The sequence below is a fragment of the Micromys minutus genome (assembly GCF_963924665.1).
Source record: "Micromys minutus genome assembly, chromosome: 12".
In the NCBI taxonomy this organism is placed as follows: Eukaryota; Metazoa; Chordata; class Mammalia; order Rodentia; family Muridae; genus Micromys; species Micromys minutus.
The window spans coordinates 37,118,650-37,142,052 of record NC_137981.1 but is presented as its reverse complement, the minus strand read 5'-3'; the positions used below and the strand labels follow the sequence as shown (position 1 = coordinate 37,142,052).

The window sequence follows — 23,403 nt, the reverse complement described above, 5'->3', positions numbered from 1 at the left end:
GGACTAGAGCGCGGGCGGGAGGCGTCCCCAGGGTCCCGGTCCGCCTCGCTGCTTGCAGTCACAGGCGCTTGGAGCGCTTGGAGCGCTGGGTGGGCTCCAGGGCAGGTGCCGTGGTTTCGAATGCCGATTTCTCCGGACTGTGACCTTGAGCAAGCCACTGAGGCTGCCGGGGACCTCAGTTTCCTCATCTATAAAATGGGGGCACTCGTGAAAAATCCTGCCTTGGGGCTGTGCTGTGAAGAGTCAGCGAGGTTTTAGTTGTAAAGTGCCTAGCGTGTGTGTGCCCGTAGTAGGCGCCCAAGAAATGATAGTTGTTAGGTTGTCTCACGGTCCCTCCCCTGGGCAGGCTCGCTTCCCTTGCGTTGACTATCTTGCTCTTAGCTCCTTTTTAGGCCTCTCCTGTCCAGACTGTGGGTGGGTTCTCTTACGGGCTCCTTGCTTTTACTTCCAAGGATTCTTATTTGCATCCGGCCGCTGGCCTTTCTAATACTTCTGTCCCCACCCCCCCCAGACCCACCTGCCCAGCTCTCCCCAGGGATACTGGTGTCTGTCGCTCTTACCTAACTATTTGGCTTCCTTCTCTCTCCGTCGCCACCTCCTTTCCTTCGGGGCATTTTGCTCACCTCCGGGACTCTAACACCTTTATGCAGTTAATTCATAACCGGGAGCCCTGCTTTTCTTCTGCCTGACCCCACAGCCATTCATTTTATTACTTCGGTGAAGCTTTCCACCCGGCTTTACCTGCTGTCAAATGACTTTCTTCCACGGGGGCCGTTCCAGATTGTGGGGGCCTCCTCCTCTGCCCCTCCTTCTGGCAGGAAGCAAGATGGAGCTGCTTCGAGAGGCCTGTGGAATTTGGTATCTGCAGCCCCTGGCTGAGGGGAAGGCTGGGGTGTCCCTTCCCAGTCCATACTTTTCTGCCTGCCCCTGGCTCTCCACTGATCTTTGTAGCCCACTTCTGAAATGGGAAAAGAGATATAGAGACTAGTACCCTGGCTAATGTCACACTTGCTCAAGGCTGGGTGTGATTCAGTCTGCTGTTTGCTGTTGCCTGTGAAGAACAACTCAGGAAAAAAGTTCACACTGCTTCCGAACCAAGCTGTGTAAACGGTGTGTCAGAGTAGTCGTCAGGGTAGTCCATAGGTAACTGTCAGTCTGGTGGGGCTTGAGTTATTTCTCTGATCATAGGACTTTAGTGCACGCAAGGTCTTCCTGGGCCTTCAGGGGCCTGGGACTGCTTCAAGCATTTTAGGAGACTGGTTTCGAGAAAGCTAGGGGTGAGGGGTGGGGTAGGGCGGGACGAGGGACAAGGAGCAGAAATTTCTGTTCTTCTATACCGATTAAGCAAGAAACTATTGAGTAGGAGCAGTGTACTCATTCAGACTGTCTGTCTCATTCCTGTTCTCTTTGTGGCTAATTTTAATCTCAGATCCCAGAGTACATTCTTATGTAGTGTTGTCTGACATGGCTGCCTTCCAGGCCTCTGGTTTTTCAACAAATGGGAAACAATGTAAAGAGACAAGGTAATGGTGTCCCTCCATGTAGTACTTGAGGAAATGAAATCTTAAAACCACATGTTGCACTTGGAACACAGCTGGTGTAGTCGAGGGGTTGGTTGAAATCTGGTTAGGCTATTTAGAGAAAAGTTATTTATGATCTTCCATGACATGAATTAATAAGCACTGAATGTGTGTTGTATAAAGAGCATTGTAATAAATCAGTGGCTCTCAGGGTGTGCATGAGAATCACTTGTGGGGCTTTGTAGAGATGCCTTTCTGGTTCCCATCCCAGACTTACTGAAGGCTCTCCAGGAGTAAAGGTTTTCTGGTTTTAGAAGTAGATCCATAGGTGGTTAGGATGGTCACAGTCAGCAGACATACAAAAGAAACACGGGCAGATGTAAGACGGAAAAAAATACATGCAGTTACGTACTTCCTAACACCTAAAAGGTATTTGAAGTCGAATCAGTGGAGGGGACTGATAAACAGTCATAAACAGAGGTGCTACCAGGTTCCACCAAGTAGATTGTATTGATTGCAGGTTGGGAAACAAGTTAAAGAGATTTGGACTCAAAAGCCAGTGAGTGAATGGCATGTGGCTTGTTTCGAAGAAGGTCTTGTTCAACAAGATGCACAAATTGGTTGGGAAGGTGAGGGAGAGAGTGGTGTGTGAGGAAGAACATCCGGGTTCTAGGGAGGCCAGAGGACCCATCACCTCATAAATGTATGGATCCCGTACATACCATAAGTTCCTAATTTCTGTCAGGAAAACACAGTGTAAGTGAAACCTTTTTTCCCCCTCTTCCCCAGTTTCAGTCTTCAGCCTTGACACACAGGGTTCACTCAGTGAACAGAGGGTTAAAGGAAGAGGGATCGTGTGAAGAGTTAGGCTAGCAGGCTCATAAGGCAGGAAGAAACTGAGGCCTATGCTTCAGATGCTGCATGAAGACTAGAAAAGGAATGAGCTTTAAAAGCAGTAGAGAAATAACGATAACCGGGTAATAAAACTAGGGTTGCAAAACTCATGCTGTTTCTATAGAATAACAAAAGTAAGTTTTGAACAAATATTTTGGAATCCATATAATCAGAATGTTCCTTGCAGATTACTTTAGGGGGCCATCTCCTGGTTCCAGTGCTTCTCTTTTGGAATTTCTCTCAGAGGATGCATATATGTCTGCCAAGTCAGTCTTACTTTGGTCAAGAAAATGTATATTTTGAATGAAACCTATCTACTTGGCATAGCATCTGTGGCCTAAGACTCGGCTTCTTAAGCTATTTCTACTTGTGATTTCTTTTGGCTTGAGAAATTTTTACTCAACCTTAGTTATATAGATACATACAATAGGCATAGAAAACAAGCAGCTATTATTAAATTGTAAGTTTATTTTAAAACATTCCTTTGGTATAGATAGAAGTTTTTTTTTTTTTTTTTTTTTTTAATAGATAGAGGTTTACCATTAATAAAAGATGCAAGTAAATTTGCCTAGTATAATGAGGTGGGGGTGCTTATTTATTTGTGTGCCAGGAATTAACTCTTGGTTGAATACTTAGTACTAAATGTGATACAGAGCATCTTCAGTGTTTTTCAAAGTTGATGTGCATTTTGATTTTATAAATCTGCAATTCTGAGAACTTAGCTTCATGTATGTTGCACAAATTGGCAGAACTGTGTATCAGTTCCATTTCAGAAATTGTTGGAAATTGTCCTCCCAAGCCAGAATTCCATGTCATGATTTCCCTTTTTATGCAATTAGTCAGTAACTTAGTATTGAAAAAAAAAAAAAAAAAAAAAACCAATCATCTGAATATAATATCATCTAAGGATATTGTAACTTGATACTTAGGAGCTCAGGGTGATGGTAAGCAAATATTAGACATCTTTGCTTTTCTGTCACTAAACCTTTATACTTCTAGAAGTGTAAAGAACTTTGTATGCACAGCAAAAACACTGCAGTTTATAATTGCTGGCAGTTCTGAATCTGGGTGTTTCAGGTATGGCCATGCACAGTGCAAATGTGTGTTGTATGTTGAGGTCCAAAGCTGCGGTGCAAATGTGTGTTGTATGTTGAGGTCCAAAGCTGCGGTGCAAATGTGTGTTGTATGTTGAGGTCCAAAGCTTCGATGAAGTTGCTCCATGTAGCATGGACGAAGGTGGCTGGAAACAGTTTCGATTTATGACATGGTTCAGGAGTCTTTTACTGGTGGCATGTCTTTTATCCTTCCTGCATTTCAGGTTGTGACTCTGTGAGATCATGGTCCACCACTTAGGAAGCTGGTGTCTAAATGACTTCTGGGTATTTCCACAGTTAAATTTATTGGAGGAAGATGAAACTCTCACTCATTGAACAGCAGTTTATTGAAATCCTCCTTGAATGTTAAGGAATGATGCTGAACAGAGTAATTGTTAAATTAGGTAGAAAGTTAGAGATGGTATCCAGGAAGCAAACTGGAAGTTCAGAGGAAGGAGAGATGACTTGAGAGAAGGCTTCATGGAAGAATGACATGTGAGCTGATCATTTAAGACAGAGGATTGGAACATTTAAAGTTGTGACAATAAATGCTTTACAAATGCAAGGAACTACTCAGCAAAGGTGCAGAATTCTTAAGCATCCAAAAAGCAAGTTCCAATTTGAACTGCTTTTGGGGGAGCAGGACTCATTTGGATTTGGAGTTCCTGTATCTTTTTTTTTTTTTTTTTTTTTTTTTTTTTTTTTTGTGGATAAGGTCTTACTGTGTAGATCTACCTGTCCTGGAACTCACAGAGCTCTGCCTACCTCTCCCTCAGTGCAAGCTGGAATTAAAGGTGTGTGCCACTGTGTCCAGCTATAGGAATCTGAAACATAGTAGTTTGGTCACTGTATCTAGCAACTGGATTTTGTTTTTGCTTTTGCTTTTTGAGACAGGGTTTGTCTGTATAGCCCTAGCTGTCTTGGAACTCATTCTGTAGATCATGATGGCTTCAAACTCAAAAGATCTGCCTGCCTCTGCCTCCTGTGTTCTGGGACCACCTGGCTAAATTGTAGCCTTACTACCTGTTCACAGGTCTCTCTCTAAATGATTTATTTATTTTTATTTTATGTTCATTGGTGTTTTGCTTGCATATATGTGCGAGGGTGTTAGATCTTTTGGCACCAGGATACAGTTTTGACCTGCTGTGGGGATGCTGGGACTTGAACCTGGGTCCTTTCTAGGAAAGCAACCAGTGAGTTCTCTTAACTGTTTAGCCATCTCTCTAGCTCCTGAGTTGTCATTTTTGTTCCACACTTAAGGAGGTTGGCTGGAAAATTTAAAAAGATGTTTTTCCCCCATTTCATGAGTGTGTGTGTTCATACTGTGTGGGTATATATGGCTTTGCAATTGTTAATCCAAGACTGACATTGGCAATCATCCTTAACTGTTCTTCCACCTTGTTCATCGAGCCAGGGTTTCTCAATCAAACACAGAGCTCACTGATATGACTAGTCTCTAGCCAGCTTGCTTCTTGGAGGAGCACCTGTCTCTTGCTTCCATTCCAGCACTGGAATTGCAGACAGGCTGCCACACCCATTAGCATTTATATGGGTTCAGTGGGTCTGAATTACTGAGCTTCTCACTTGTACAGGTTTAACTGTGAAGTTATCTCCCATGGTCCACTAAAACTTTTTTGCTTGATTTTTTTTTTTTTTTTTTTTTCTTCCTTGAGTCAGATTCGCTGTGGATCTCTAGATGATTTAGAAGTTTCTGTGTATATCTGATTATACCTGAACTTGTGATCTAATTACTGGTATATTGCCTATGTTTTGTTTTCTGACCAGGAATCTGAACAAGATCATGTTTTTGAACAGTTTTATTGAGATATAATTCCCACATGATACCATTCATTCATTTAATGTATAAGTTAATTGCTTTTTGTAATATTGTTATACAACTATTACTACAATCTAATTTTGGAACAATTTGTTTAAGATTTCTATTAGAATTTTTATACATAATAGTGGGCTTTATCATACTTTATAAGTGTATATGTTTTGATCAGATTCACCTTCATTACTATCTTTTCTTGTCCCGCACATTCCCATTTAACCCCATTTAAACAGTTTTGACTACTCAGGAAGAACTCAGATACTCATTTGCATTGTTCTCAAATTGTTTCCTTTATTCTTTGACCTCCACGATTCCTTTCCTTTCTGAGCTCCTGGATTTGCCTCTTCTGGATATTTCGTATAAATGGAATCACACAGAGAGTGGCTTCTGTGTCTGGCTTCTTTTCACTTTGTATAGTATTTTCAAGGTTTATCTGTAGTGTAGTGTGTCTCAGAACTTTTATCCTTCCTTTCTTCCTTCCTTGCTTGCTTCCTTCCTTCCTTTTTCTTTTCTCTCTCTTTCTTATTGTTGCTGCTATACAATAGTTTATTGTATGGAAACCATTTCAAACACAAAAAGCAAATTCAGTGCATTAGAAAAGCAAAGGAGAGGAGGTAGAAAAGGGTTGGGTGGGAAACAGGAATAAAGAGGAGGGACACAAGTCCCAAGAAGTGTGGGATTTAGTAAGCAGTGTGGAAAGTCAGCAGCCTAGGCTGCCCATCTCACAGCACCATATGCAATTTTTTTTCTTCTCACTGAAGTGACCTATATTGAGCTATCAGTCTTTGATGGGCCCATTATGGCCATGCCGGTTTTATTAATGGGGCTTCAGATACTTCATCTCCTGTTGTATCCAAGGTCATGTGTTGAAACTATTACTTGGACTCATGGAATATGTATGTATGTATGTATGTATGTATGTATGTATGTATGTATGTATTGACCTTGACTTTTATGTGCCTCACTCAAATGTCATAAATTCTTGGGACCAGTGCTGGGCCAAACAGTAGCATTACCTTCTCTTTAGGGGGATAGATGGGAAAGTCTGCTTTGCTCTTTAAAAGAAACTATCAATTGATTTTGTCGCTTGTAATTATCTGCATTAGCATCTGAACTTAGTTTTGCTGTAGTTTCCTTTGGTTTGGGTTAGGTTTATCTCAGTTCAGGCAGTAACAACATCTGAGTGACAGGCCTGTGAGCGATTTCTTTTTAAAAATGTTTTTGTATTTCCTAATTTAAAAAACAAAACAAAACCAGTAATAAAGTAAATAAGGACATTTGTATAGCCATTCATACCTCATAAAGTATTTGTCTTTGTACATATGTTGTGTTCTTGGCCTGTGTGTATTTTTTTTTGGAGGCCAATGGTTGAGGCTGGCATGTTCTTCTCGGCTGACTTTCCACCTTAATTTTTGAGACAGAGTTTCTTATTGACCTGGAGCTTACAGGTTCAGCTAGACTAGCTTGTCAGTGAGCCCTGGAGGTCTGTCTTCATCCTAGGGTTACTGATGGGCAGACAGTTCTGTGTACAAGTTTGTACATGAATGGTGGAGATCTGAGCTTTCTCAGCAAACACTACCCCCTGAGCCATGTCTCTAGGGCCTGTGAAATACTTTTATGTTGGTGATCTCGAAACGATCCTGTGGGTAGATGTTGTGAGTGCCTTATTTAATTGATAAGGAAACTATGGTTTAGAGAAATGAAATAGCTTCTCTATAGCTAGTTAGCCTGGACTCAGACCCTTGCTCTGGTACTCCAGATCCTCTGGACTGTTCCTCATCTGCTTAGATCAGGGTTGTTAAGTGTCAATGGAAAAGTTTCTCCTGGAACTAAAGCAACAAGAATGGTGTTAGTCACACATTTCCATTTGTCTTGTGCCAGGCAGCAGTGTCTGCGGAGTCTGGCTTCGGTGTGACCATCCTGGCAGTTCTGCATCTGATGTGATGTGGATGGAGTTTGACCCCAGTCTCAGCATATCTAAATACCTTGTTAAATAAATAGATAAAGTAGTTATCTATTTATATATATTTAAAGTGCTTAAAACATTAAGGCTTTAGAAAAGTCATGTGTATGATTACTTAGCTTGAACCCGATTAAAAGTAAGTAATATTTGAAATAAATTTGTATATATTCTTTGGGAGATCATGAAATTTCCTGTAAAAAACTTTGTCCCAGATCAGAAGGTATTTAATGAGACTGATGTGAACCTTATTCTGATAATATTAGCACTCCCGTTTTTGAGAGAACAGAAGGTTTCTGGAAATTGTGTATATTACTGTAACTCTGCTTGTAATTTTAATGGAGCCCAACTTAAATCTTTGTTTATATCTACAAAGTAGGAAGTTAGCTGTTATATAAATAGCGTTGATCTAATTCTAAATCAGCACAGCAAGAATCAACAATAGTAGCTTTGGTTTGATCCCTCCCCATTCCCATTATTGTTATGAAGAAAGGTGTCATTAGAGAAAATATCTTTATGGAGCTAGGACTCACTTGGGTATTAAACCAATACTACTTGTCTGTCTGCTTAACTATAAGCAGCCTAGAGGCTGGAGGATGGCTCTGGCTGGGTGCACTTGTTGCACTCATAGAGGACTTGGGTTTGGTTTGCAGCACCGGAGTGGTGGTCATTCATAACTCCACTTCCAGGGATCTGACATCTTCTGACCTCCATGATGCCAGGCACACATTCGGCACACATTTGGCACACATATATACATGAAGCCCAAACACTCCTATAAAATAAATAAAAATAGAGCAGCTTGTTTATTTTATATATTTATTTAACCACTGCTCATTCATCCATGTATAAGGTATGTGTGTGTGTGTACACTATACCTTACCTGTATATCGAGAGGGTGTCATTTAAAACTGAGGACCGGAAATATGGCTTAGTAAGTAAAGGTGCTTGTTGCCAAACCTGGCAAGTTGGATTCCTGGAATGTAGATTGTGGAAGGAGAGAACTGGCTCCTACAAGCAGTTTTCTGACTGCCACAAGCACTATCCCCCCCCCAACTGTATGGAAAATAAAAAAGGAAAGCACATATGTTAAAATAAAAGCCTGCTGACAGGTTCTTAGTAATGTACATACAGCTTTTGGGAAAGGTAAACAGAAATGCCCACATTATCTACGTACTGTGCTCTAATGGATCATGTGTATGCTCTGGTGAAATACTCATCTTAGTCAAGGTGTTTCTCTTCCCCGGTAACTTTTAGGGCCATGCCTGTTCTGGTCATATGTTTACAGTATAAATTTTTAATAAATGAATCTGCATAGCATTCATTTTAATGTATACAACATTAGGAATCAATGCACAGTTGGTAGTTCTTGTCTCTAGCTTTCAAACATCCTGTATAGCCAAGTTTAAATAAAGCCTCACCAAATTTATAATGGTCTTTGACTAATACGGGTCAAATATGTACCAAGGGAGGAGTGGATGGCTGATTGCCCATTGTTTGAGATAACAAAAGTGTTCAGGCTATTTTGAGTTGTGGTTTCTCTGTTTAGGAGTCATTTCAGCTATGCAGGCCACTTACTAAATTCATAGCTCAAGACTCTGCCTCCTATCTGGAAGAGGCTTGGGGTTTTTGCATTCTCTTTTTGGGAGCGCCTTTAAAAAATTTAACAATTTAGACCAGGTGTTCCTCTATTATTTGGAACCCTGCTGGGCACAGTGCAGCCTCACTCTATGAGTCACAAATTCCGCATTAAAGAGCTGTATTTCTTTGAACCATATGGCAGGAGACAAAGATGACAAAGATTTCAAGTCGATCTGCTGTTTTGCTTTCTGCTGATTCAAATCCAACGTCTTTTATTAAGGTCATCATGAGAGTGGATCAGTCTGTCTGTCTGTCTCTACACACACACACACACACACACACACACACACATACACACACTTTATCTCAACTTATACGGCTCAGTATTTTATACTTCAAGATTTCAACAAGCCTGCCAGCAGACAGGCAGTAGAAAGACAAATAAAAGCTTTTTAAAGAGAAGTCCTTCCTCTGATACAACGATTTCTCTCGTGTTTCAGGAACTAGAACCAGCACTTGGTGCTACCAAAAGAAGTAGCAGCCTTTAAGTAGGAAGTATCAGAGAAGCTGATCTTCTAGGTGTCTCTGGAATAAGCTCTGTGCTGAGAACTCCTGATGAGAAGAGTATTCTGTCAGATGAGTGTTCCTCTCAGATAGTGCTAACCTTTTTCCTAACTTTAAGCCTTCCTATAGGTGTTTTATATAGAACTAGAAGAAGAAAACCAATTTCTCCTTAACCTTTACCCTCCCCAACACTGCTCTTTTAAACTTTGTTTTGCTGTGTGGTTTAGGCTTTCTTGAACTGGCCATGTAGCTCAGGCTGGCCTTGAACTCAAGTTCTTTCCTCCTGCCTCAGTCTCATAGCTTGAGCTAATCTCAGACTTGATGATTTTGAACTGAGTCCCCCAGTTACCACCTCCTAAGTTCTGGGAGTATATTTGTATACTAGGACACTTAGCTAAAACTTTTCTTGTTGCAAATTATGTGTATATATATTTGGAGACAGGTTGCTATTGTAGCCTAGGCTGTCCTGGACTCAAAATCCTCTTGACTCTTCCACTTTATATGCTGGAATTACAGGAATGCACTACCACGCCTGGCATAAATTGTATTTTTACACGCACGCACGCACCATTTTTTAAAAAAATCATTTCTTACCATTAATGAAAAGTGTAAACAAAACCAAGAACCACCCTAATGCATTATCCTTTTTATTAATTTGCAATGAAAGCTGGCTGTATAATATAGACGTTTCATTCTAGCACATGGGAAGCAAAGGCAGGCCTGATTAACAGGGAAGGTTTCAAGTCAGCCAGAGCTATGTGGTGAGACCACATGTTTAAAATAAACATTACAAAGAAAAGAGGAGACCTAATCACTTCGTACCCCCTTTGAGACTTTGTCTTCCATATGCTGTCTAGGAAGCTAGGCTATAGTTACCTGGCTGTACTTCCAGCAAGTGCAGAAGGAAAAGATGTCAGCGTTGGCAGCTAGATCCTTTGAGACCTTGTATACTGACATGGTTTTCAAGACACACTGCCAAAGGCTCATTGATTAAATTTGTTTAAATGTGTGCATTACATGCAGAGATGATATGTCAATGATAGGGTACTGAGTGGAAAGGGACTTTCACAATTAGTCATAGGAAGTGGAGGGTGCATTGGCTTCTTCCCCTCGGTAAGACTGTAAATTTTGTACTTCATATGCTGGGCCATCATTCCTGGTTGATTGATTTGACTGACGTTTTTCTCCTGCTTCTCCACTTCTCCTGGGTGTGTCTCCCTTTAGATTGTTGGTTTCTTGAGGACCAGGACTCTGTAGTCCCTCTTTAAGTGTGTTGTTCTCTGATACTTGGTATTTCTGATGTCGTGTTAGGCTATTTGATGATGAGGAAGATAGCTGTCTATTGGAAGGCTTGGTAATTCTTTTTTTTTTTTAAGATTTATTTATGTTTTATTTTATATGAGTACATTGTAGCTGTCTTCAGACACACCAGAAGAGGACATCAGATACCATTACAGATGGTTGTGAGCCACCATGTGGTTGCTGGGAATTGAACTTAGGACCTCTGGAAGAGCTGTTAGTGCTATTAACCACTGAGCCATCTCTTGTCCTGTCCCCAAATGTCACTCTATTCCAAATGCCTATACGAACACAGAGAAGGATTAGTAAAGGACACTATTAGACCGCATACAGATTCTGGACTCTTGATTCCAAAAAATTTGTTCTCTTCTATGGGACGTCAGGCTTTCCTTGGGTTGGTGTGGGTGTGGGCTTCGTATGTGTGTGCATAGAGAGAGAGCTGAAAATTAGAGCTAACAGTATTTTGAGACTCATTGGAGTTCAGAAAATAGAGTCATTGGCCCTTAGAGAACTTCCCACTGATAAAATTTCCAGTTGAGTGACTTTAAGAGAAAAGTGGCTGCGTTTGCTGCAGTTCTTAGCACAGCTGGCCACCGTCCAGGTTAAAGTCATTCCTTCTTTTGAACGCAGCTTAAATTATTCCCACAAGTAAGCTTTCTGTAAAGAAAGAAAAATGGCATGCCTGCTCTTACAGTTGGAAGTTGATGGTTCTCTATTATCTACCTTCCAAACGGTTTTAGCCTTCTTGGAGTTCCCACCCTAGAATGCTCACTGTTTACCAAGTGGAAAGTACATTTTTATTCATATAGTTAAGATAAGGGGTTGAGAGAAGCTGGGCTTGGTGGTGCACGTTTTTCATTTCAGTTCTCTGGAGGAACGGACAGAATTATCTCTAAGGTTGAGGCTAGCCTAGTCTATGTAGAGAGTTCCAGGCCAGCCAGCTATGTATTAAGACCCTATCTCAATAAAATGAATAAAATAAGTTGGATAAGTGAGCAGATGGATTGTATACCCATTCTATAATTCTTCCCAAATATTAACATTATATATACTAAAATGTGTGCATTATTGGGTATTGTGATCAATACTAGGATATTTAAGATACAGAAATAATGGCATGTAATACAACCATCTAATTCATGCTGAATAAATTTCAGGCACAACCCCATTGTGCATATGGAGACAATCCTGTCACTGTCTTCTGGACTCTGCAGGTACCTGCGCTGCCATGCATCCACCCCCCACCCCCAGTGTTACACAAAATGAAAAGTAAAATGAGCCTTAATCCTCCCTACTATTGGCTATTTGGTGATAGGTACCATTGGAGAAGTTATTTAGTTCCTAGTTCCTCTTCTGTAAAGCAGAGATAAAGTGTGCCTCTCAGTGTTGTCTGTATTAAACAAGTTCACAAGAATATTTAGAACTATTATTGACACCTACTTCGGAGCTCAGTATGTATTAGATTTTATCATTAATATTCTTTCCAATGATTTTAAGTTACATTTTAAATGTGAAAAGACTGTTGATTTAAATGCCTAAGCATGGTTCTAACTTTTATTCAACAAGGCAGAATGCCAATGAAAGCTTTCGGTAGAATTCCATATGTTGTGGAGTATACAGATTTGCCAACTGTGGGAAAAAGATCACAGCTTTAGGTAGTTGAACCTTTGATTTCCAGTTTCTCATGATTAAAGATAATCTCCCCTCCCCTTTTTTGGCGTTGGGTGGAGGATTAAATTGATTAAACCCAGGGCTTTATACCTGCTAGGCAAAATCAATACCACTGAACTACCCCTGTTTATACCATTTGTTTCCCCTCCCTTCCTTCTTCCCTTCTGTTTTTGAGATAGGATTTTACTATGTTGCCCAAGCTGGTCTTAAATTCCTACATTCAAATAATTCTTTTAGTGTTCCAAATGGCAAGATTTCAAGAATGGACCTGACATAATTTTTTTGTCATTGAAGGGAGGGTTTCAGGACAGGATATCTCTGTGTAGCCCTGGCTGACCTGGAACTTGCTCTCAGAGAGCTGCCCGGTTTTGCCTCCCAAGTGCTGGGATCAAAGGCTTGCACCTAGCTCTGCCTTGGGTTTTTAATTGCTGTCCTTTGATTGGAATAACAGCAAGGAAAAAGTGTTTCACTCTACTCCACATTTGAAGCAAGATTCGAGGTTTAGGATTTGATCAGTTAGTTCAAATATTCCTGTCTTACCTTTCTTTCTTTTTTCCCCTCCTTTCCCCCCCACTTAAAAATGATTTAATTATGTGTGTGTGTGTGTGTGTGACAGAGAGAGAGAGAGAGAGAGAGAGAGAGAGAGAGAGAGAGAGAGAGAGAGAGAGAGAGAGAGAATATCATCTAACACTTTCCTGCTGGTGCCCTGGAGCTACATATGAGGGCTAGGAATCAAACTTGGGTCCTCTGTCAGAATAATATATGCTTTTAACCTCTAAGCCATCTGCCCAGTCCTTTTCTTACTCATTTATTTTTAGGCAGGGTCTCTTTTGGTTCAAGCAGATTTTGAATTTAGGTAGCCTTGGATGGTTTTGTGCTCCTGATCCTCTTGCCCCTGTGTTTCAAGTATTAGGATTACAGGTGGGTGCTACCATATTCTGAGTTATTGTCTTATTTATTAACAAAGAAGCAAACAAACTGGAGTAGTTTAACATTTAAGAGCACCTCTTGCTTTCCCAGAGGACCCATGTTCAGTCCCCAGCACCTTCTTTAGGCGGCTCACAATTAACTCCCTTTGACTTCAGCTCCAGGGGACCTGCTATACCCCTTCTGGCCTTAGTGAGTACCTGTACACAATGCATACATTTACACAGACACTTATACATAAGTAAGAATAAAAAATAAATGTTATTAACAAACAATGACTGAAGAGGTAGCCAGGCCACCCAGTGAAATAATATGGGGTCAGCCCTTTGGGCAGAGCTGAATATGTTGTATTTATGAGAAGTAGAGTTCATCAGTTTAGTGTGGTGGATATTGTGATTACCTAATGTGCTGCATACTGAAGTAGTTTCATATTTCTCGTTTAAAAAAAATTTTCCTTCAAAGACCCTGTCAATTAAAAGAGTAACAGACTTCAAATGTGATTCAGGAGACAGCAACTACCAGTTTGAAAATTATATACATTATTTCTATCCTCTTTTATGATTCTTTTAGACTTTTAAAAGTTATAGCAGTAACTTCAAAGTCTTTTAAAATGATGTGTTTATGTTATTTTATGTGTATGAGTGTTTTGTCGTATATTCGTCTACTACATGTGTGTCTGGTGCCTGTGAAAGCCAGTAGAGGGTGTGGGATCCCCTGGAACTGTTGTTACAGGTGGTTTCAAGCTGCCATGTGGGTTCTGGGAACCAAGCCTAGGGCCTTTGCAAGAGTAATTAAGTGCCCCAGTTTTGACTCTTTTTCCTTTATCATACTTTAAATACTAATACTGATAATATTGTTTTAATCAGAAACATCTAGGACTTACTACTATATTTGTAAAATCTACAAAGTCTGGATAATATTTTGTCTTGAGAGTGTAGAAGTCTTTGGTTCTCCCCATGGCTTGCTTTCTTTGCTCCGCGCGTGTGTGTGTGTGTGTGTGTGTGTGTGTGTGTGTGTGTGCTTTTGTTAGCTAATTAGTGTATTAGGTGATTTCTTCAACACTCCTCCACTTTATTTTTGGAGACATGATTTTTCAGTGTACATGAAGCTTTGAGCTCAGTTAAAATGGCTGGCTAACAATTTCTAGGGATCCTCTGGTACATACTTCCCCAATTCTGGGGTTACAGGTATGGGCTACCACAACCAACTTTTTTTTTTTTTTTTTAAATGTGTTTCCTGTGATCCAAACTCAGGTTTTCATGCTTCTGTGGCAGCTGCTGTACTGAGCGAGCTTTCTGAGCCATCCCCTCAGCCCCATCTTTGGTTCTTAACATTTTTATTTTGTTGTGGTAAAATATGCTTAATATTTTGCCATTTTTACATATACAGTGTTGTGGTAGTAAATATATTCACATTGTTGTACACCCATTGTCATAGCATGCCTCTCCCAACTGAAACCTCCTATCTCTTTCTCAGCTACTGGCACATACCATTACTTTTTGTCTTATTGAACTTGACTATTTTTTGGTACCTTTGGAATTATGCAAGGTTGTCTTTTTACTATTTTGCAGTGCTGTGGATTGCACCCAGCGCTTTATAAGCATCCTAGGCAAGCATTTGACCCACAGAACTACACTCTGAGCCCCACAATGCTTATGCTTTCCCGACTGCTGTCTTCAGGGCTCTTCTTGGCAAGTGTTAGAATCTTGTTCACTTTGAAAACTGACTTATATTTTGTTGTGAACATATAATACTTAGATTTAAATATTTTAAAGGGCAGTGTGTGTGTGTGTGTGTGTGTGTACGTACATAGGAGCATACATGCCTTCGTTCACGTAGAGATCAGAGGGCATCTTTGTAGTATCAATCTCTCTCTACCATGTGACTCTCAGGTCAAGCTTGGTGGCAAACACCTTTACCCCACTGGAGCATCTGTTTGGTTCTTCGTTTAATATATTCTACCACGTTTAGCTTCTTTCTCATCTCTTGATAGATTTTTGGGTTGCATATGTCTATGGATATTACAAATAATGCCACTATTTCATCATAGTTTTAATGCCTTAAGAAATTTGGACTGAGTCCCCGATGGGTATAAAGTTCTGGTGGACTTGGGCTGGGACTGTGACCTAGCCTCAGAGCCTGGAGAGTGCGCACACAATCAAAAGTAGGCCAAAGGCTGTTTTTGGGAATGTGGTGGGAAGACAAGAAGGGAAGTTTGTTTTACTTTACGGAGGCTATTTTTGAAATATGAGGGAATTAGCCTGAGAAAGTGGGAAAATCTATTGTGAGTGAATGTGGAGAAGAGTGTAAATGTGTAGTTAGGAGCAGGCAAGGGTTAACATGAGACTACTAAGGCAGGTCAGGCCTGCTAGGGAAGGAACTTTATTTTGCCATATACACTAGCCACAAAGAAAGAAAAGAAAAATCGGTAAGTATGTTAAACAGCCATCTAATTTAAACTTAAAAGGTAAAAGAATTAGGGTTGAAAGGATCTTCTCACTTTGAATTCCAGCTACCTGGATTCTCCCTGTCCTCTTAGGAAAGCAAGACCATAGGAAACAGTGTCTTAGGTCTGCTTGGACAGTTTATGTACATCTCCAGTCAGATATATAGTCCCCTTATATACAGTTGTGACTTGTCATACTCTTAGTCCAATTTTTCCACTGTCATATTTTTGTAGAATACTTACTAGTACTTAGAACTCTAAGAGTTTGAGGCCAGCCTGGTCTAGGTGGAGTTCCAGGACAGGGAGGGCCACATAAAAAGATACTTATCTTGACAAAGAAAAGATAGTCCAGTATTTTCCCCACCTTTCAGTATCCCACTGCCTTGATTACTCTTCCTCACTTGTTAGGATGAGCCCAACCTACATACTGCTCTATGAAGTTCTTCAGCTGCTCTGTCGAAGTTAATCTCTTGGTGTTTCAGTAAGACTTGGCTCAGGTTCTTATCAAACCATCTTACATGTTAGAACTCCTTGTGTCCCCTGGCATTCAGCCTTTAGCTCTACAAGGGGTCTAGTAGTCCTCATTGAGTGGGATATTAATACTTTGATTCAGCTGGTTGTATCTGTAGCGCTACTGAATTTGTTTGTTGTCTCTTGCCTGCCTGTCTTCTTTCCTTCCTTCCTTCCTTCCTTCCTTCCTTCCTTCCTTCCTTCCTTCCTTCCTTCCTTGCTTCCTTCCTTCTTTCTCCTTTCCCCTTGCTTATCATCAGAGCAAGAATATATATCTATATCTTTTTGTATATTGTTCACATTATTATATGTATATACACAAATAAAAATAAATTCTGAGCCATACTAGCAGTGATTTAATAATTCTGAGGGCAATGATGTGTCATTGTATATGTGCTGAATTTTATTTCCTAATTTGAGATGTCTCCTGAGTGAGGAAGCTGTAAGTCAGTGAACACCATCTCTGTTGCATCTTTAAAACCAACATTTGAATGTTACATTTTACTTGATGCACGCAAAAGACTGAATGGAAGGAAGCTCCAGCCTGGCTGGTCTACAGCTTCCGGCAGAGTCCTTCCTTTCCTGAGTCATGCTACTCCAGGAAGGAGAGAGAAAAGGCTCTTTTCTCACGCTTCTTGCCTGGAAATGGGCCCTTTAAACTTAGGCTTAGCAATGAGATAAATAAACTTTTCATTTTTTTTCAGTGACATTTGGCCAATTTTTTTTTCTGATTTTTCTTTTCTGTCCTCAAAGCTACTAGTCGATATTAGGGTCTTTATCTCTCCCTCAAGTAAATCTTAAGTGTAATCCTGATCTGTGAGAAATCTGCTAAGTTTCCTCCACAGTGTCTCCTAGTTTATATATATATATATATATATATATATATATATATATATATATATATATATTTTAGTTTTTTAAATTTTATTTTATGTTATGAGTATTTTGGGTGATGAATGTACAACATGTACCTGGACAAGTCAGAAGATAGTGTCTAATCCTCTGGAACTGGAGTTACAGACTGAGCCACTGTGTTGGTACTGGGAATTGAACCCCAGTTTTAATCTTTTGGAAAAAATAAAAAGAATATTTTATGACACATGAAATGATAAAAAATTAAATTTTAGTGTCTATAAGGAAAAAATGTAATTGGAATGTAGCCATGCCTATTAATTTACAGATTTTTGTATGGCTGCTTTCACGCTTAAAATGACAGTTGAAAAATTGTGACAGAGATCATTTGGCTCACAAAGTCTAAAATATTTACCCTCTGTCCTCTTTAAAGCAACCAAACAAACAAGCACAAAGTAGATTTGCGTTTAGATTTGTCTTGTAAATAGACTCAGAGAGGTTTTTATGCAATGGCCTCATTTTAAGAACAGAAAAATGTGCTTGGGGAGGCCAGAAGCGGTGTCGCATCCCTTGGAACTTCATGGAGTTCTAGATGGTTGTTGAGTCTCCCTGTGTGTGAACTTGAGTCCTCTGAAGGAGCAGCCAGAGCTCTTAATGGCTGAGTCATCTTTCATCCCTGTGATCTTTTTTTTTTTTTTTTTTTTTTTTTAAAGAACAAAGTAATGGACTGTTTATTCTCTCAATTCTTCCTAATTCAGTCTTCACTTTGCCCTCAGGAACAGTCATCTGAGATAGTAGGGTTGGAACGTCCTAATGGTTCAGTTATCTCTGACAAATGTTCAATGTCTAGATTGCGGTATTGATATTTTTTGTACTGTAAGCAAAGGAAACAAGCTTAATATTCCTACAAGTCTTTCTCTTGGCTAGCCCGGTGCTCTGTTAATGTTACATGAGGAGCGAGGAGGGGATGTTCATCTGCAGAAGGCACAAACTCAAGCAGCGTTGCTGGGGGTAGCTGGTAGCTCTTTTCTGTCGGTGCATCTTGGCTAGTTTGGTTCTGCAGTACAGTGCTGTTCTCTTATTTCACTCTTCAGCATGTTTACAACTGAGTCTGTGCCCAGCCTGTACGGATTCACACTGGGTTGTGTTTACAGTTGTTGAAAAAATAAAAATATCTAGAAGAGGGTGGGCAAAAGAACTCAGTGGGTAAAAGTACTTGTTGTACAAGCCCAGTGATGTGAGTTCAGTCCCCAGAACCCCCCTGTTAAACAAAACAACACAGAAGAAGAAAAGCTTCTAAAAGTACAACACTGGACATACTGGGCATTTATTTAGTATAGATATCCTGAAAGCTAGTCAGTCAGTCTCTCTCTCTCTCTCTCTCTCTCTCTCTCTCTCTCTCTCTCTCTCTCTCTCTCTCTCTCGTCATTTTAATCGGCAGCCTTGTCATTTGATTCCTGTATTTTACAGAAAAGGATTTTGAGCTCTGGCTTCTTATGAGAAATTGAGGCTTGAATACTGCTTGTCCACTAACAAAGAAAAAGTGAAATGTTGCTTTTGGCCCCGATTTAATGGGTCAGAGTGTTTATTATGGCCTGGAGCCAAGTTCAATTATTGTATTGTAAATGGACTCTGAATAATCTCCAATTAGCAAGGGGAATGGCTCTTAGCATTAATAAAAACATTTAAAAACTTTTACTATTTTAGATTTTGGCACCAGTAATTAATTAAAAGGAAAAAAATACCCTATATTGAAGGTCAGTCCTGGTTCAACTTTAAAAGCTAGTTGAAGCCAGGTTGACTGTGTATGTACACACATGTGCACACTCGCACATGCACACATGTGTATTCCTGTGTTGTACACCTGGGCTGCAGGTGGAAGCCAGAGGTCGATGTTGGATATTTTCCTTAGTAGTTGACACCCTAATTTTGGTGCAGGATCTTTTTTGTTAAATTTGAAGCTCACTGATTGGCTAGATGGTTGGCCAGGATACCCCTGGGATACCTTCTGTCTCCTAAGATATATACTGCTGCTACCAGCTTTTATGTGGATGCCAGGGACTCTTAGCCTCTACTCAGTTGGTATTTCCTAAGTGAGTAACAGTTAAGGAGACAGCCCAAATGAACCTGACTGACCTTGCCTATGGAAAGAGACCAGGACAGTTGTCTGTCAGTTAGGCTGCATCCTGATCCTACATCCTACTGACTCATTGTCAGCCTCACGTTTTCCTGTTCTTTCCATGCCATAGATTTGTATAGGGCTAGAGGATCACGAGAAGTGACTTCAGGAACCACCAGACATCACCAAAACTCATTTTGTCATGTGAAGAGGCAATAATCTTAAAGCAGCTACTATTCTGCTGGGAGTCTTCCAGTTAGGATTAGAGCATGGATCTGCGAACGCCACAATCTGAGGGACTTTTTAGGCAAATCAGTTAACCCTTTGAAAAATGAGAAAATATATTGTACCCACCTTCTGTAGCTATTATAAAGATTTAAAGTAATAAGAAGTCCTGACTTGAAGCATGTGCTATATTAAATTTAGATTGATTGATTGATTATTTATTTATTTATTTATCTATCCATTTATTCATTCATTCATTTGGGTTTTCAAGACAGATTTTTCTCTGTGTTCTTGAACTCACCCTGTAGACCAGGCTGGTCTTAAACACCTGCCTCTGCCTACCAAGTGCTGGGATTAAAGGAATGCACCACCACTGCCTGGCAAAAATTTTTTATTTATATTTTTGTACATGCCTTGTAACCCTAGGCGTAAAGAGGTTGAGGCAGAAAAATAGACACAAACGTGATGCTAGCCTGGCCAACATGGCCAGTTCCAGGTCAGTCAGTGCTAAGTTGCAAGACCCTGTCTCAAAACAAAGAAACTTACAAATAAGCAAATAAAAATAAAGGCACATGCACATGTTTTAAAGGACAAAACCCTGAAATCGCCATTGAGTACTGCAAGTGAAGAAAGAACACAGGGACTAAACAGTGGTGTCTCTTACCCACCAGGCCTAGTCAGCCTCCTGCCACGAGGTTACTATTTCAGATTTTGGCACCAGTAATTATTAAAAGGAAAAAAAAATCCAACATTGTAGGTTAGTCCTGGTTCAACTTTAAAAGCTAGTTGAAGCCAGGTTAACTCTGTGTGTACGTACATGCACACTTGCACGTGCAAACACATGTGTATTCTTGTCTTGTACACCCAGGCAAAGAGAGAGCTTACTTTTTCCATTTATTGATATGTAAAGACAAGCCTAGCAAACAGAATTAGAAAGCATAGCGAAGTGAGGTTTGACTCTCTCACTCCAAAGCTGGAGTCTTTGTCTACTGCACATGGCCTTCCGGGATAGGCGTAGAATGTAGCCTTTTTAACATGGAAACATTGTTTCAAAATTCACATACAAGTGGCTGTTTGGAGTGATTTTTCCGAACAGAAAAATGTTTTGGAGGTAGTTACAGATCTAGGCTCATTTATAAAGGCTACAATGTTACTTAAATTCTGCATACTTGTGAATTTAAAACTGTTAAGGAAAAAAAATGTGTTTGTGATTCTAGCTAATAAAGCAGAAAAAAAAAACATATGTTTTAAGTTTTTGTGGAAGACTTTTGAGAAACAGGTTTGATCAGAGGGCAGCAGTGAGGAAGGCGGAGATTGGATTTTGGTGGGGTTTCTGAGCTGTTTTGAGGCACTAGGCAGGAATGGCAGGCTCACACAGATTACTTCCCATCCCTTGATCATGCTTACATGACAGATGGTGGTGTCAACCCTACTTCTTCCAGTAATAATTAGCTTTTCTACTTGCATATTTTTTTTTTTGGTTGACAGTTTATTGAATATACTACATTTATGCCTTATTTTTTAGTTTTTTTTTCCTGTATCAGTTTTATTTAAAACACAAATAAGTATTTTTCTTTCGTTAATGGCAAATGGCTCAAATAATGTTGAACACAAATCATTGACTAATACAGGGCATTAAATATGCAGTCAAATGCTCTACCACTGAGCTATACCCCCGCAGGGCATTAAATATGAACAGACATTTTTATTTTTTAGATTTTTAAATCATTCACACATGGACTTGGTAAAAACATCATAGAAAACTAAGATGAAAGCCAAATCAACATATTGCACACAGATAAACTGCTGAATTGTTAGGAGGCTTTAAACTCCGTCTGTACAGGTGATGAAGTTAGGTGGTTTGACTTTTCTCAAGTCCTGCATTAATCTCTGACTTAGAAAGCATTACTACTGAAAAGTAGATACAGAATGCGTCTATCAAAGACACTGCTTCACCGTCTGAAAACAGGACTGAGCACAGTTTTCTGAACTCACTCTTCACGACGGCCATTTCTGTTTAGAGAATTAGCTGTACAGACTGATGCGGTTAAAAACATTATTTTCTTTAAAGACAAACAAACCTAGAGCCTGTTTACAAAACATGCAGAAGGAGCGTGTGAGGGGCCACTGCAGAGCTGGCCCGATGCCCATCAGGAACAGAACAGGCCCTGCTCTACAGACACAGGTCCTTCCCTGCGCTCTGGAAGAAATACATTTTCAGGGTTTGGACTAGAAAAACGGCATGTGATGCAAAGACAGAAACAATGAAGTTTGCAAATCCTTTATGTTTCCAGGTGCTGAGACAGTATGTGTGAATGCTGAGGTTACCTCTAGCGTCAGCCAGAGCCAGCCATTAAGCAGCCAGAATGCTACAGTAATTGAATACATGACCATTTCTCCTGTAGCACGTTCTTCATTCTCCTCTTCCAGAAGTTGCAGACATCTGTTTAGTTTGATTATCTGACGCCTTAATGAAGCTGCATCTACCACAGTCGCGCCGTCTGATGCTCCTTCAGTGGATGCATCTAGGTTTGAAATGCCATACATGGAATCGTCTCTAACCAACTGTCCATTCTGGCGAACAGCATTTTCACTCATAGGACGTTCTCTTTTTTAGTCGGCCAACTGCTCGGATCTCTTCGCTTTGAGGAGTCGGAGGTGGTCTTTCTAAATCCAGGAAGTCTAGTGGTCTCTCATGCAGCGTGAGCACGCGTGGTGGTGTTTTCCGTGCCAGTGGTTTAAAGGGAGTGGACTGGATAAGGTCAAGATCTGCGGATCTTGAAAATGACATGTCTTCATTATTTCCTGTAACCACGATCCTCTCTGGGACTTGCATTATCATATTGGCATTTGGAACTCCATCTTGGAACCCTTGTTCCAGGTCAGCATTTGGTGGTGCTACTTTTAATTTTTCCGGGACCCTCATTCGCTGACTAATACCTTCGGTGTATTCCATTTCATACTGAATGCTGCTAATTTCTGCCATCTCAGCAGCAGTGGGAGAAGGAAATGCCGCCCCACTCACCAAATGTGAAACAACAGGCTTGCTATTTGGCATTATCTGCTTCTGTGCTTCATATTAATTCCTTAAATTGCTCCAGTGCGCATGTGTTAGATTGAGAGCCACTTTTATCCCCTGGGCCTGCTGGAGCATCCTCGGGCGAGCGCTCACAGAGGCCGTTGACCGAGAGCGCACCGAGGCGCCCGGGCGAAGAAGCGGTCGCGGCGGGCTGGGACTACGTTCAGTTCATATTCTTATGTTCTAGTGGCATATGAGACTGTAGCCGGTCATCTTAATGCAGTTATAGGACGTTAGAGTTTCTAGGTCTATTGAAGAAGAAATGGAAATAAAAGAAAGGTTTTCTTAGTTGTATAGAATTTAGGAGGAGTGGAGGAATAAAGAGTAAGCGTGGGCAGATAAGACGTTGGTAGAATTAAATACTAACAGCTTGGCTACTTGCTTCAGTCCCTTTTCCTGTTTCAGTGAGCAGTTCTTTTTCAGAGATGTGAGGGAAAAGCATCCTTAAGCCAGAAGTCACAATTTCCCAAAGGAATTTGCACTGTATTCGAAACATTTATTAAAAATAGTATTCAGGTCATCCAAAGATCTTTCCTCCCTCATCGGTATTTATGAATATGCAATAATTATTTAATTATAACCATTGGGGGTGCTACTGCGTTCTCTTTTAAGTCGTCTTTCTAATACCAAAAACCAAACCAAACAAAAAAATTCTTCTATTTTATTTTCCTAGAGTTAATGCTTGATTTATTATCATTAGAGGCAGGACTAAACTTGGGACTTGGGGAACCTAGAAACCACCTAGGTTTGTGTGTTTGAAATCAACACAAAAACCACTTTAGTATTTGGTGGGCCTCTAACTTTCTTAAATAGAAATTACCTTTGCAA

General features: G+C 40.3%; 2 protein-coding genes across 5 annotated transcripts in view; one reads left to right on the top strand and one right to left on the bottom strand.

Annotated features, from left to right (window-relative positions):
- Nucleotides 1-23,403, top strand: part of VCL (vinculin) — an 88,843-nt gene that overhangs the window by 284 nt on the left and 65,156 nt on the right. The window lies entirely within an intron of this gene.
- LOC308427993 (mitochondrial fission factor-like) lies at nucleotides 4-22,482 on the bottom strand (the record flags this gene model as incomplete). The annotated part of the gene is given in 4 exon segments (XM_080926310.1): nucleotides 4-233; nucleotides 742-958; nucleotides 21,825-22,109; nucleotides 22,111-22,482. Coding segments are annotated over 4 exon segments (1,104 nt in total).